General features: G+C 37.6%; 1 protein-coding gene across 7 annotated transcripts in view; it reads left to right on the top strand.

Annotated features, from left to right (window-relative positions):
* Positions 1-16,235, top strand: part of LOC141444299 (serine/threonine-protein kinase MARK2-like) — a 196,646-nt gene that overhangs the window by 61,514 nt on the left and 118,897 nt on the right. For 2 of the 7 annotated variants that reach the window (XM_074109812.1, XM_074109811.1), the window contains exon 2: positions 6,256-6,963. The exons of 2 other annotated variants lie outside the window; for them this stretch is intronic. In XM_074109812.1, the coding sequence (XP_073965913.1) occupies positions 6,478-6,963 (486 nt within the window). In that variant the 5' untranslated portion in view covers positions 6,256-6,477. Of the gene's footprint in view, positions 1-6,222; positions 6,964-16,235 lie in introns of all 7 variants that reach the window. 3 more of the 7 variants (XM_074109810.1, XM_074109809.1, XM_074109813.1) reach the window with 2 other exon arrangements.

The raw sequence follows: 16,235 nt of genomic DNA, 5'->3' as shown, positions 1-16,235 counted from the left end.
TTGTAAACAATCTTTAAAAATAAGCCAGCTGAAATTTAAACATCGATTCTTTCATTGAAAGGGTTTCCAACAAACGTCATTCGGTATCGGCGTATTCTTTGACATCGTTGCCTGTGCATGGGGTTCATTCATTGAATTCAATTGGATTATTCATATAAAAGTTTCGTCACGTATCACTATCACCTACTTACGAGGCTCCAAATAGAAATATAGTTCGTTCGTTGACACTGACGCTGCACGCTGTTAGCATTCGAATTGGGTTCGACCGGACTAATGGAAGGCGTCGGGTGTGCATCAGGCCTTATTTGGTTGCAGGTGACTTATGAATAATTTTAAAATTAGTCGTATGTCTGGACATTGATAATACTAAAAATATAAATTTAATATTAGAGCACTTCTTTCAAACCACAGCCAGAAGTTTCAAGAAAGAATTAGCTACCCATAGTGATACTGCCAAAATTAGTTAAAGTATGCATTTGCACTGTTACCCACTATTTCTTGTGAGGCAAATAGCTTCATCCTCCTTTTTCAAGTTTTTTGTCTAGCCAGTTTTGTCTACATCTAAATCTGCAACTTCATTTTGGATGGCAGTATGTTCCTTAGTCAAAACATTGCTGTAAAAATTCATGTTTGATTGGCATTGGAAAAGATAAAGTAAAAGCTTATAACATTTCCATTTCGTGTAGCCTTATCGTTGAAAGAGAGAAGGGACCCTGTCCAAATGCTGGCCATCGTTATTTGTAAACGATTGGCTTATAGATACTGATTTATCTTTAATTCGATACCCTTTTCCAGGGCTATTATAATCCTTTTCTATTAAACCTAGCCGGAACTTCCCTTTCGTTGACAGCGGTCCTTGCGAAAGTTTTACCATAACAAAAGAGTGTCGAACATTAATAGTCGGTGTGAAATTCAAAAGCTTTGGTGTTTTCGTTGCCGACGGGACAGGTGACGTTTAATTTCCTTTAAATTTTCATTCGTTATACTAGAATGTTGTATGCGTTGACATGCATGGTTTGAGTTATGCAGGCATTGGTGTTTCTATTTTTTTGAGACTCGTATTATTGTTTGTTTGATACTATTTCATTTTCTCAATTTTTCTTATCTAGATAGGCATTTATAGACACTTGTTTCTATTCAAGTTATATTTGTAGCTTAGTAATTTCCTGGGATTAAGGATCGCCCATTTACACCTGAAAATCGTTTTAAATGCCACCATTAGATCTAATTGTCCGCGCACTGTCTCCGTAGACTTGTTAAACCAGTGCTTTAGTATATTATGTATGTATGTATTACTACCTACTCAGAATGCAGTTGGTTATCCATTTTGTAAATTAAAATTCAGCGTGTTGTTGCATGAGGTACCTAGATGTTAAATTTTCTATTTTTAATCATAGGTTACGGCACGAATGTAGGACCCAAAATCTTATTTCCGTCTCGTTCGTTTGAGACAAATGTGAGCAAGGGATAATTATAATTTTAGATTCCATTTTCGTGCCGTCTACAATACTTATTTTTTCTATTTTTGTATCTTCTACTATGTAGTAACTGTAATTTAATGAATACTGATACTTCATATTATTTAATAAGAGTTTCAAATTTGCCGAATCTCATAGTAACGTAGGTTACACCTGAAAGTAATATGTCTGACGCCCGAAGCGATCTGTATTTCGTAGTTATGTTTGTCTGCTTCACCCTCTCATTATTTTTCTATCTACCCTCCGTCTGCTGCAGGGTTGTGCTCGGCTGAGCCATGATATCTTTTTAATCTTTACCCCTTTTCATGGTAAACTCGAGCACAAAGCATTCCGTTGTTTGTAAAATCCCTTGAAATGAAATAGCGTAAATTTGGAATGATGTTTAAGAATATATTTCTAACAGTCTGACAGTCAAAAGTCTTGTCACAGTGTCTCGCACAGATATTTGTAAAAAAAAGAAATGTCATTTGAGGTAAACTTGGGTTAAATAAAATCCTCACTCAACGTGATACAGACCAGCTGTCAAACCTAACAAATAACAATTTTTACGAAGGGTACTGACAGAAATAACATATTTTCACGTATAGCTTGCCTATCACTTACCTTTCACTCCTGAACTTGAAGCATAGAGGCCTTATCGTCCGGAAAGTGTTTCGAGTCCGTCCCTTTATCACAACACGTCTATCATTCTACTATAGCTAGTATCTCTGAAGACCTTGAAATGATGGACAGAGCAACGCACAATGGGGTAGTATCTACGCCTCTAGGAGCCTCGTTCGAACTGGATATCTCGTTTTGTTGGGATACTGACTTAACTTGTTACAGTTAAGTCGAGCATCCAACAGTTGTTCAAAAACATACTTTATAATTAAAAATCTTATCAGTTAAAGGTATCGTTTTGTGTGAGATTTAGTTTAGTTTAATATACTTTTCTTGAACTCAGGGTGATTGGATCGGAGGATTGGTTCTATCTACGAGCTCGATTCCCAGACAGTGTCGATAACTTAGATTCTGCTACAAATTTCATCCGATGCTCACATGAACAATTGAAATTAAACTGAAACTCGCAATTTTATTGCTTAGCAGCCGCTTATGTGTAACATAAACGCCATTTTAGCGCTTGTATCGCAAGTCGTAAAGACGGCACGTATCGAACGGGGCATGATTGACATAAAGCTATGATATGAATACAAACTGGGAGCATTGTGCAGCTGAGTGGGAAGAAGAGGGATTTCTTTCACGTCGCCGTGGCGATATTTAGTGAAATAGTGTGCGAACGGTAGGAAATGGGGAGTGGTTATTGGTACTTGCGGATTTAAGTAGCTAGCTCCTTCGTTTTATGCTTCTGAATCGAAGTCGTAAAGAAGGGTCACTCGGTTTTAATATTTTCCTATAAATTTTGTGGTCCGAATTTTGCTGCCTTTAGGAATAAAGTTCTGTGTAAAGTTTTAAGTAGTAGAATTTAAAATTATCTTCCAAGTAACCTTTTAAGTAATTACGACTTTAAGAAGAAGTATTTGTACTTTTGAAGAGTATAGTGCTCATAGAATTCAATTCAATAGATATTTCCTAAGCCAAGGACCAAGGGGTAAAATACATACTTAATCGTATTTAAATTACCCTTGGATTTAACTTTGAAAGAGCTCGACGCCAGGATAGTTTCGTTTAACCTCAGCAGCACCGTCTCGTCTGGTCGCTTTCCACTAACTTTTTTCCGTCTGGATAATTTGCATGCGACTTAATCCCAGTGGTGTTTTAATCAAATTTATTTCGCCAAGGAAGCGTCAAAGGATTTGAATAACAATCGTTGTTTACGGAAGAGCGGACCGTTTTTTCAGCTCCCGAAATTCCCAATAAATCATATGTTAGATATCTATTGACTAGCGATCGATACTGGTATTTGTTTTTCGAATACATTATTGTGGTGAATGTTTTGACGAAAAACGATACGTTCTCAGTTTACTTTATCTCTTCTATCCTGTGTTTGTCTCTGTCTCTGTCTTAAAGTAGTTGTACTTGTACCTTTACTGTTTTTGTAAGTACGAGATACTTCGTAAACATATGAAGCCATTTTACTTTAAAATACTTTTACTGTTTTGTATATTGAATCGTGTTCAGACACGTGCCGTATATTTTCGAAGAACTATTATGTTTCGGTCACTGAATACGTTTCGGGAATGAAATCAACAAGCCTGACCGTGGTAGTGTTTTCGCGAAAAATTCTTGTTTTAGAAGCGTTTTCTTGCGGTTTATAAAAGCCAACGATATGGAATGTAACAAAAGGAATAGGAAAGGGTATTTTCTTGTATTTCGGTTGCGCTCTGTTATTAGTTAGTGAAGTTAACTCATCCGCAATCCGCACATTGCTGCGTGATGGAAGGAAAAGTAACTAACACATTTTCGCATATATTATATGTTTTGTCAAGGATAGTGATCAATGATAATGATATGTTGTTAAATGGAGAACCTTTTCCATTTAGCAACTGACAGCTGATTTGTTATCAAAGTTTTTCCTCCGAAACCTGTTAATATTCCAATGAAATTCACTCACAACTGCGCATTCGTCAACGTAAACATCTCGTTGATCGTCGATTGTTTGTCGATGGCGTGGTGCGTACGCGCACTTTCACTAGCTCTCTCTGGTTCAGGGGTTGTATGCGGTTTGTGTATCAATCATAATACAGGCCTTGATCACTGTAGTTAGGAGTGGTGTGGATCGTGATAATATCTACAGAGACTGTAGTTATATGTGTCTCTAAGAGTAGTATATAGTTGTTTGAGAAAGCGCTTGATCACTCAATGGCTGCATTTCCAGGGATGTGCTAAGCTGTGTAAGCTAAGGATGATGAAATGATGAACGTAACTACCAACTGCGATCTTTCATTCCTATAACTTAGCTTAGGACTGTGTACAAGGTTTAGCGATCTCTCAAATCTCATGTGTAAGAGCAGTCTTACATTTAGTTCCAATTGCAGCCGCGCGTAGGTTTTTTTTTATTTCCTAGTCACTTCTTTGACTAAAATTGCTGCAAAATTGATAAAGTGTGCTTTGCAATTGAATTTACCTTTGAAATAAAATCAACTTGTAGGTACGCTCGGGCATTGTACATTTTCTTACTGTTTCTTTATTGTATTTGTAGCTGCAGCGAATCAAATTGAACTTACAATTTCTTGCACCTTATTGACTTCGTGAAAAATTAACCATTGCACAAGTTCTAATCGATTATACTAGCATTGTTTGCTAACCAGTCTAGACCGTAGATTATCTTTATTTATTGTATTAGCCCATACAATGTAATGCCTCTGGTAACTATTATTTGTTAAGGTTCAGTGGCATAGCTGATCTAAACATTATTATTTGATTATATAGCGTTCCTTGAAACTTGGTAATTAATTTGAAAATACCAAGTACTTAGTGCAATGGAGTTCCAGTTTCTGAATTCAATACAGATTTAATACTGGACGCTAATTGGGTAACATTTAAATAATTAAAATGACACACATCTGAATTTGGTAGATACTCGTTTGCAAAGGAAGTATCCTTCAATCCTTATTTGGTATATGTCCGTACTCATTGCGATAAACTAGTGTGTAGAAACTTGTTTAGTGAGTCACTTCATTCATAAATTAGATAAATCGATAGGTATGTTCTGTTCTGACGTGTTTTGCAATGACTCAAAAGTTTAACACAAAGCACATAAAATCTTCCATTAACATTTTACGCTTCTTATAAAATGTCAATGTTAGTGCATGCTCAAAATTGATTTTTATTCACTAACTCTTGTGCTCACAATGTTCACCCTTGACACGCGCGAAATGAAAGGTGAGCGTAGCCAATCGGATTGAAGGAAACTGCTCTCAATATTTATGTAAAATAAAACATGAGAAAACTGCAACATTACCTACCGATTTAGCTAAGGAAGTGTGAGTTACACAGAGCGCTGTTATCTCACCTGAAATGTGAATTATTAATCTAACAAGCTCTGAGTCTTCACGTTGTCGTCAGTATCTTCAGAGGGCCTCGACATGTCGTCACGACAAAGGAAATTCCTTCACCCACGTGAAACGATGGAATTTGCTTAGTGTTCCCTTAACTACGCCGTTTAAGATAATGCGGCCAACTTTATCGTGTGCTATGCGAGGCAATCTGCCCGCATGGCACGGCACGGGCGCTAACGACAAAGAAATGCCTGACGATTTTTCTGAATTTTCCACCGAGCCGCATTTTCCGGATTATACTATAAAAGAGCTGAAAGGATATTTAACCTCCTATTTGTCAACAGCTCTGGCGTAAAACGGCTTATTCATGTAAATTTTGTTTATCTCGTTATCGCCAGCCACCTTCCGCGCCCTCGTCTGAATATAAGAATCACTTCTTTCATAGGAGCGTCGCGCTAATTTCATGTAAAGACGAATTTTTCTCGCCCCCTTATCGTAATAACATCAACCGCTGACTCTGGCAAACATTGACCTTTAGCGGATTAGATCAGACTCGGCAGTCGCCTCTACGCATCCATCGTTATCATTCTGTATCATTGAGCGATTGTGGTATGGTAGTGTTGCGTGCGTTTGCCGTGCCAGTATCTTCCGAGCGCCCGCACACAACGGACGCGCGCCGGCCGTACTTGTACAAAAACTTAATTAAACACACAACAAAGTGATTGTTCTCGATAGGAAGTAAATCAAACCGGGGTTCGATAAAAACACAACTTTTTGTTTATGCTTTTTGTTGCTATGCTCAACAGTTTTTTCCGCTAACCGGTCCGACCCGACAAAAGGTGCCATCGCGTGCGACAGTCGGAATACGATTTCAGCTTGCAAATGTAAGCAGCGTCCAGTGTTTGCGTGTGTGATTCCGCGTAAGATCCGACAATGCCGCGACGAGTGTGAGTAAAGGATTGCAGTGTCTCGGATTAAGAACATGGCTGTGGTGTAAACAAACAACTCGAGTTCGTAGAAGTTCTCCCGTTCGGTCGGGTTAAGTGCAAGGAAGCGTCGTAATGTACGAAGTGTCGTGCGTAGCCGGCAACAAAGTAGACGCTGCCTACGCAGTCAAGAGTTTATCCAACGTGATACCACCAGGGATGGGGCACACAGTTTCCGTGCAGCGCCACCACGCGCACTCGCAATCGTACAAGCACAAGCCGGACTTGCCTCCGCCGGTCAGCAAGCCCGATGCTCTGAAATCACACGTGATGCGGCTCTTGAAACGATCCAAGAGCCACACTCCCGCTACCAGGGCGGCAGAGAACCAAGTGGATCCTCGCAGCAACTTCATCGATCGTCGCACGGTATTCACCAGACCGGTGACCGACGAGCAACGTCGGCGGCGGAACTCTGCGGAGCGCAGACGAAGCACCGACAAGCGGGTGATGGTCACCATCGTAGACGGACTACCCGTGGTGGTGACCGGGCGCGACCAGGTGCCGCCGCTGCCTCAGCATCCGCCGCCCGTCACTCATCACAGACACTCCCACAGAGATAAGGTATGAATAGAGATTACCGATTTTTCTGTGAGACTCAATAGGATCGCCTATCGTATTGATGCAGAAGTTTTAAAGCATTGTTTCGCTCTTGCAGTTAAATATTTGTCGAAGCAATGGTATAACTTGATTAACAAAACTACTATGCAGACGAGGTAGTTACCAATAACTGATTCGAATATGAGAGAGGCAATTAGAGTTGCATATTGGTTAATAAGTTACGTTATAAACTTAATAAGTTCACCCATTAGGGAAACTGGTACAAGCGTACGGTGATTGTTTATGTTTAAATATGACGCCGTTTTGCGTCATTAGAATCTTCTTATCTTAGTCACCTTTGTAGGCACGTTCACGTTCGCATAAGTGTTGTAACTAAGGTCAAAGACGAGACAACCTGTGGCTTCATTAATGTTGAAATAAGAATTGAATTTACGTTTATTTTAATGAAAAGACGTAAGAAAAGAAAACATAGGTAAATTCGAGCATCAAATGACTTACATTAAAATAGTTGGAAATAATCTGAATCGTTAACGACAGATTAATAAAGCTAGATACTTAATCATGCTCTGACATGCAACTAACGAAACTTTGGTCAGGTGTTGGTAATTACTTATGTATTATTACTTTACTTACCTACTAAACTTGGAAAATCAATGCAGAAACTCAACCACATGTCAAATCACTAAAGCCAAACCAAAGACCACCAAATGGCTCAATTATATTAATTGGCATTGTTCATATACCCTGTATACATTTCCAGGGATATGGTTTTTGAACAATTTTGTCCTATTCTGATCAAAAAATACTTAAGGGTTACGAATATAATATATCGAAAATACAAACTGAGACATGGATGCACAGAATAACCAGAAAAAGAGACCAGCGCTGGGAATCGAACCTAGGTCTTCAGCAATCCGTGCTGCGTGTTATAACCCCTACACCACCGCTGGACAGGAATCTAGACACGATTTTTTCCTATGGATACATATCTCAGAAATATTTATCTCTAAAAAATATTAATAGTTTATTCTGAAAATCGCGTTAACTACTAAATTTACTGCAGCTAATTTTTAATGTTTTTTTTTATTATTGTCATGAGGCTAGTAATGCTAAAGTTTTTAGTTTTTATTTGTGTAGGCCTCTCTTATTTTCTGTGGCAATCAATGATTTTATTATTGTTATTGAAATACTCCCTACATGAGTTAAAATAAAATTGTATCATAGTTTGTATACAATTCGCAGAGAGCTAGTTATTCAATAGGCATAATATGATTCTTTTCAAAACAATATCCGATTGAATGTGACACGGACAGTTAGCAATATGATAATTAGTATCATGAAATTATTTATATTTTAAGAAAATAAGATAAAATAGAGTAGTAAAAAAAGTGAACAATGCCAATTCATTTTCTACCGGAAATAATGCTGTAGGAGTGTCATTACCTTGTATTAATAAAAAAACTTAATCCAAATATGAATACTATTTTATAAAGCAGGGTCGGGTGAAACTCGCAAGTCCACTTAAGTTTATTTGCCATTGAGCAAAATAAAACGCCGCCTTCTTTGTAACAAATATTTAAAATTATGTCCCAAGTTCAATCTCGATTTAGTTCTACAGTAATCACGGAGCAATTGTTGGGGACTGGATAAATGCTTTTCGAATATTAATATCTTTAAAGACGTATATTACTTATCGCCCTTAATTCTTTCGACGTAAAATTGTATCGTCAACTTTTATCTTTCGTAATACTTTGTCTTTTGGCATCATCTTTTCTTTTGTTAGAAATATTAATGACAAGCGATGTGACGTAGAAATTCTGTAAAAAAAAATGATTTAACGGGCACGGCAGCATTTATTCTTATAATTATTCCTGTCAATTGTACCGTGAAAAAGAAATGCTGTTTTACTGTACTCTTACGGCTGTTGTTAGCTTTGTTAATTGCAAGTAATGAAAATCTATTTATTATAATTGTGTAATATAATAACGAAAGATCCAAATAGAGGCTGATATACTTTTTTAAAAAGTGTTTTTTCCTGATTTTGCTGTTACAACGCATTTTAGCTAGAGATATATACACATCAAAAAGTCTTAAGATACTTATTATCCGTAGACAAATTTGATCTTTTGATTCTGTAGTAATATACATATAGTATTCGAAACTGTCTAGGGATAAAAAATATCCTTAGACACTTTTGATGAGTGTAATTACCAATGTTTGCTCGAAGCAGATTAAACACATGTTAATTCTGCATAGGTACTTTGAATATAAAGAGAGAACTCAACGCCGGAGCCATCTGCATGAAAAAAGGAATGCTCTAGTTTCAAGTCTTATCCCAGAGCTTTACCTAAGCGCCGCCCGTTAACCTACTTCCTGAGGCGATCAAGCCCAATTTTTCGGCACACACGCCACCATGAAATGCATTTAGATGCAGCACATTACGGAACACGTTTAGCGACGTAAATGTGATAGTGTGACCAATCACTAAGCGGTGTCGAATCTGGTTCACATTTTTATTGTTTTGTTGTACAATTTTTGTGTTGCATATTAAGGTGATTCTTGTTGTTAGCTGATTTTTTGGGCGATTAGAGATTTTCGAACATTGGATGCAGTAAGGTATTTAAGCGTGATTTCACTTCAGATTTGATTTTAATTTAAGCTTAATTAAGTAGAATATTTGTGCCAGGTCGCATCAAGAGTTAAGTGCCAATGTCATTCGAATGACTCAACGTAACATGAAGCTGTTGGCATTGTTTGAATGTAATTCTTCGATTGGGATTACCGTAATTTTCCCGCTACACAACATATTTTCCGCTCCATTTCCTGAAATACACACAACAAAAGTTTATAGTGATTTATCGCCGGTTGTTCGGGCGCGATGCGGAAGTTTGCTGTGTGCTGATGATTGTTTTACTTTTTATCTGTTTCCAATTCTCAATTCTGGCTTAAAGCAAAAACTGTGATTTGACCATTGTTTAATTCAATTGGCGAGGATACGAAGGGACGAGTCGTTTGCTTTATAATAAACGGAATTCAAACCACCAAGATAAAGTGACGACGACGAACGCTAAAAAGATTATGAGCTTTTTATAGGTAATTAATCGTTGTCTAGATCGATTAGCTAATACATCTACCGTAATTATCGATGAATCATTTAGAATCTTATTTGTTTAAGGTACACCTATATACACGATTTTGGTGATTTTTTGGTTAGCCTTCCATCCACATTAGTCGAGTCGAGACCACTTTGGTCCAATTCACTATACTATAGTATACTCCAACGTTTTGTTATTTTAGGTATATCCTAAAATAGCAAGACTACCGAGTACCACTGTCGTTGCAAGACCATTTGGTTTCAAATTTTGCAGTCTACTCTCCTAAGCGTGCTATAAAATTTGTACCAAATTTCGGTACTTAACCAAATTGTAGTTAAAACAGGGCCCTTTAGATGAACAGTCCGCATATCGTTTAAAACTAACACATAAACCATTCAAATGTATGTCAAGTCATTCACCCATGAAAAACGAAACGACCTTACATACCACCGATACCTTCGTTTAATCGCAAACGCGAAGCGTTGCGTTACACAATCCCGAACCATTCACCGATTCGCGTTCGGATTGCGTTTAGTAAATAAACACGCGTGAAGTTCTTTGAACGCGGTGCTATTAAAAGGCACACGTGTGTTCTGTGACTATTTTTGATATCATTCAGGAGTTTACTTTATTTTTGACGTTTATTTTTATGAAGTTGTTACGCGAACTGGTCGCTGGGAAATATTTTTAAATATGATTTGCTTCCAGTTAAACTTCTTTTCTGGGGACATAGCGCGCGCGTCTGTGTGCATCCTGGCTCGGTAAATATTATACCTCTTATTCATTAAGAGAAGTCTCTTCGTTCCATTCTCCATACAAACGTAGTCCCGGTCTCATTTGAAAACTAGGCAACAGAAATAGATGAAATTTTGTAAGTATGGACTAGACGTAATTATCTATGGCTGTGGTTTTCCAGATTTTCATATAAATGTGTAATATCAGAATTACAGGAGCTCAAAAGTCGACAAAAAAAAGATGTCAACTTTGCACGAGAATTACAGACTTATAAAGCATTTTTACAAAAATCGAAAAACAAACCACAGGCATAGAAAATATAATGAATATCTTGATTGTAAAATATCATTGATTTCTGTGCTATACTTTTCGTATAATATCAGGACAACGAAACCCAAAATTCAACCGCCCAAATCTTGAAAAGCCTACAGGCTCTTTCGATATAAATTACGGACGCCGTTGCGGGTTGCGGAAGGCATGGGGGGGGACGGCTGCGAGCGCTTATGTCACGAGCGATAAAGACAGCAATATCCCAAACGAATTCCTAACGCGGCCGCGCGGCCGGCAGGAAAACTTCTCTTAAGAGTTAATTACAGACCTGTTATAGCAAAATGTTTTGTCCGTGCCTGGAAAAGGCAAATATCAATGTGACAAAAAGATTATTACTAACATAAAGTTCACAAGCTTTCAAAAGATTTATAAGGCGGATAATCTAATCATAATTTTACTTTCTGCTTCTAAAGGTCGCCATGACAACGCAGTGATCCTTTGAATAAATCCAAATTTAACTGGCTGAGCTCCACAAAGAATAGAGTACGTTTTTTCCACTGACGAGTTGATTTCGTCGGCATCGTAAGTGAAGACTATGCTCAAAGACTGCGTTTTCCAAAATAAAGGTGTTTGTAGGTCAATGATGTTACGTGGCATATGTGCTAGGAAAAGTACATACAGTCGATGCAATAACACAGTAAATATCACGCCTCGTGATTCATTGTTAGTTTGGTTGGACGGTGAAAGCGTGGTTCTGGTTCTATCGTGAGGTCATCGGAGTCCTTTAACCAACTAATAGATGTCTGCAAGTGCCAGTCATTTTTAGCAACTTTCAGAATTACGAAAAAGTAAATTTTTTGCTGAGTCACCCGTTTCGAGTCTAGTGGCTACTTGCTGGAAACACATAAATCTCGAGTTAGCGTTAAGCTCAGTTTAGTAGTGTCAAATTGTATGGAACTGTCAAGCTTAAGCCTGGATTAACTACTAAATCTAGATTTATTTTTTCCTGCAAGACGGCCTAGATACTAAAATTAGTAGGTTTAGGCGCACATGACGAGTTTCAGTCACGCACAGATCAATTTGACCCGAAAGTCTGATCTATTTTAAGCACAGTTTATTCATTCAATGGTTACACGAAGGTAAGTTTTATTTATTATGATTTAGTGATGATAAGATTGATTTCCAGCAACATATCATTTTATCACAATATAAATTAATAAGTAATCAATCAATCAACTTGCTCTTGCCCGTTCTCAAGCTCGCTCTTTCACACGAGTAAGACTAAATATACGAGATTTTGTTGTTTAGGGTTCGTCACGAGCCAGAGGATAGTTGAAACCAGGGGTCTTTCTTGCAGGCTATGACCAGTCCAACACTGAGTGGCTGCATAATGTCATCCAGCATGTGCTTATGTAAGTGCAAATTCGTTTATATAATCACATAAATGGGTGCCCCTTATTTCGCATAACATTAATTGTCCTAATATGAATTCGCATAACAGATTTGGCATCACAGATTTGTGCATAACGGCGAACTTGTATAATTATGAAGAAGCAAACACTTATTTAGCATAATAATGTATCCGCATAATTGAAATATGCATAACATTATTAACTATAACTTAAACTGTTATAAAAGGAATACGCATAATTTTATCAAGCGAGTGAATTAGCTTGTTTAGAATGTTCAGGGCAAAACCGACTGGGTTAGGTTAGGTTCAGAAGGCTATGTATGTTAGGTATGCAAAGTAATGTTATGCTAATTAAATTTATGCCAACTTACCCGTAATACCAATCCACATTATGCGCATTTACTTCATGCGTATTCAGTCATACGAAATAACGTTATGCCAATTTCAATTAGAACAATTAATTTAGACCCGACATAAATAGATGGCCGTTTCGAACCATAACATATTAGATAGTACATATTGGTACATAGATCTGCTATCGTTATCACCAGACCGCTATCAGTGATAACATTAGGTGTAGTGAGAGTAAACGGTGAACAGATGATAGCGATTCAACCTTCTCGTGTGTTCACATTTGTTTTTAGCAAGATGCTTTTGTCCCACGTGTAGATAGCGAGATTACAAAATATGCATTTTTTTTAATGTTCTAGCGACTTTGGTGATAAATTTTTCCATGTTGTTTGAGCAAGGTGTGTGAGAACGAACTCTTATTTTTATTTGTAGTTATATTACATCTATTTAGCTGGTTACAATGGTATACGTTATGGCCATCAAATATTTTAAAGTTACGGCCTCGGGAACATAGAGCAAACCAGCAAACTGGTTATTATCACCAACATATCCAATCCTAGTTTTATTTATTTCCAACTCATGTTAATTACCAGACCAGAGTTTTTCACAGAACTGCCATTCGAACTGCTCAATTTCTACATTTGGTACGGAACCGAAATTATAAGTAACATGATACACTTACAGTCTATAACCTACATGGTTTCATGGTTTCAGCTGTATAACTACCATCTATAAGTATTAATGTTAATGAACATGAATTTGAAGGAATATATTAATATAAATATTGACTAAAAGTGCAAAGTTCTATAGGCACTTGGCCGTTATTCTAAGTATTAATTTCATAACAATTATCTGACTTTTAGAACCAATAAATTGCCTTATTCTACTCAGCCAAGTATTAAGCTTGATTCATACTTACACCGGAAATGTATGTAAATGTATGCTATTAGTTATCAAAGCGATATTTCTAGTCCGGCGCGTTTGCTTTTATTGTCCATCGTGGACTAGAAAGTGGATGTTGTGTTGTGAAAAGTAAAATGCTGTTGATCATTGGTCGTAGGGTCGTGAAATGGAAACTGGAATTGGTAGGAGATGATTTCACTCAACTTGAGCTTCAACATAAACCAAAACTTTTACTTTTTCGTCGTCGTCTCGGAAACTTAAAATGTCCCGTATTGAAAAGTAACCTATGCTGGGATAGTATAGGTTTATATCGGTGAAATCAGTAGATCCAGATGTTATCCTGTAGTTACATGAAAGAAAACACAAAGCTTACCTCGTATATTACTACAAAGTTTAATTGGGTCAATGACTGTAGGTCCTACATTTTTCCTTTTAAAGTCCGCTGTAATTGCAGCACAATTTATCTATAAGACGTAATTTTAGCTCCGTTTGTTTGTCTCAAAATGTCGGTGCTTACTCTTATCCTACTAATATTACAAAAATGTGATTGTGAGTCCCTGTGTGTAAACTCACCCGCGTTAATATCTGCCACAGAAGACCGCAAAAATATCTGACACCTCTTTCCTACTGGCACTAGAAATAGAGTCGTATCAGATATTTATGGACAGTTTTTTCTGTCAGATATTGGTGCTGGCTGGTGACTCTAAAAAGACTAGGCGAATGGGGATGAAATTTACTATCTAGTTAGGTAGATATCTTGATCTGTGAAATATCACGTTGGCTAATTTTTATCCCGATATTCTCACGGGACATTTAAAGTAACCATGGAAAAAATATTGTGATTTTTGGGAACCCTTATGGGAATATTGTAAAATTACGAAATTTCAATTGAACGAGCGAAGTCGCGGGTAAACGCTAGTATAACATAAACCTAGATTTAACCATGTCTACTCCGCCGGCAAGCGGCGGAAGCCTCCGCCCATCGTCGATGTCGACGGAGCATAAATAATGCTTCCTAATTCTATTTCGATGCAGCGTCGCGAGATCGCATTACGACTGGGGAATGTTCATGGAGAAGGTTGAGGAAATACAATATTTTATGGGATTAGATCAGTGTGTGTTATCTTCCTATAACCCGGCTGCCCGAAAGAGGGTTATGTTTTTACGGTGCCATTTCCTACAGGTCGGCTATCATTGTCTTGGATACGCTCTCAGGAACAGAGAGAGATCTAGTAGTCATACTTGTTAGACAAAATGCTGAACTTCGTGATGAAAGCAAGCCGCTTTGCACAGTGATAGTACAGGCTAAACTGAGTGATTTGACCCGCAGCAGCGGAAGTTTCACCCCTTAGGAACAGAGATGGCGCCACTTCTTTAAAAAATATTTCAAAAAATTCTACAAGCTAAAGTAATAGACCGATTTCAATGTTTAATATCCCAAATTAAAGCTCATAACATGGAAATATTTTTTAAAGAAGTGGCGCCATCTCTGTTCTTAAGGGGTAAAACTTCCGCTGCTGCGGGTCAAATCACTCAGTTTAGCCTGTACTATCACTGTGCAAAGCGGCTTGCTTTCATCACGAAGTGCAGCATCCGGCTAAAAAATGGTCATAACAAGTATGACTATAGTGCTCAAATTAGACCATGTTCTAAGAGTTGAGTTACAAGTTACGAATGTTTCCGGGTCTTCTATTTCTTTGCATCATGAGCTGCGGCTATTTGTACTTTTGCTACGGGAATATTTTGCCTGACATTTGTCCTGCTTACTTTTTGCTTTTGCAGTAATGGAATTTCCTCTTCTTCATCATATTTACTCTCTTTCTTTTTTCTTTTTTCGCTCTTTTTATTTCAGTCGATCTGTCTACAATATGCTTATGATTCTTCCGCAGTCACATTTCGAAGGACTCTAAACGTTTACTTCTGGTTGTACTTTAAACTTAGTTTAACGTACAAATTTGGGCTTCATGGAATAATCAACCACGCAACACCGAATGCGTGTGTGTTATAGGAAAAGTAAAGGTTTAAGGTATTTGCTACTAGTATATTCCGTTACGTATAAACCACATTGACTGACGTGTCTACATAGTGCCTACATTATAAATAAAGTTTTCCTTAAGAATGGTATGCTATTTTGAAACGTGAAAATGGGGAACAGTGTTGAGATCCCGTAACGACTTGATTCCCACCGGGTAGCATTTTTTTTGTCATAGTCTATAACTGTGTACGGGATGTCGAGTCGAGATATGTAGAAGTACTCACATTTTAACTTGCTACTCTGTTGTCATAAAGCAGCTTCTGTCTGTGCTGCAAAATTGCGCTGCAAAGTCGCTGTGCGATATAGGCGTAGCAATACATTCGCTTGATTGTAAAGAACTTTAGAATCCTGCTCGATTCAACTAGTATAGATAATGCGTATCAGTGTATTTGTATGTTGCCTGCCCATTTGCATTGAACCATTTTTGTCACGGTCACTGACCCCTGTTAAACTATTTGCCAAAATTCACAAGGAC

This window comes from Choristoneura fumiferana, chromosome 29 (genome assembly GCF_025370935.1).
Source record: "Choristoneura fumiferana chromosome 29, NRCan_CFum_1, whole genome shotgun sequence".
Taxonomy (NCBI): domain Eukaryota; kingdom Metazoa; phylum Arthropoda; class Insecta; order Lepidoptera; family Tortricidae; genus Choristoneura; species Choristoneura fumiferana.
The sequence above is the reverse complement of the archived record's forward strand: the minus strand, read 5'-3'. Positions and strand labels throughout refer to the sequence as shown.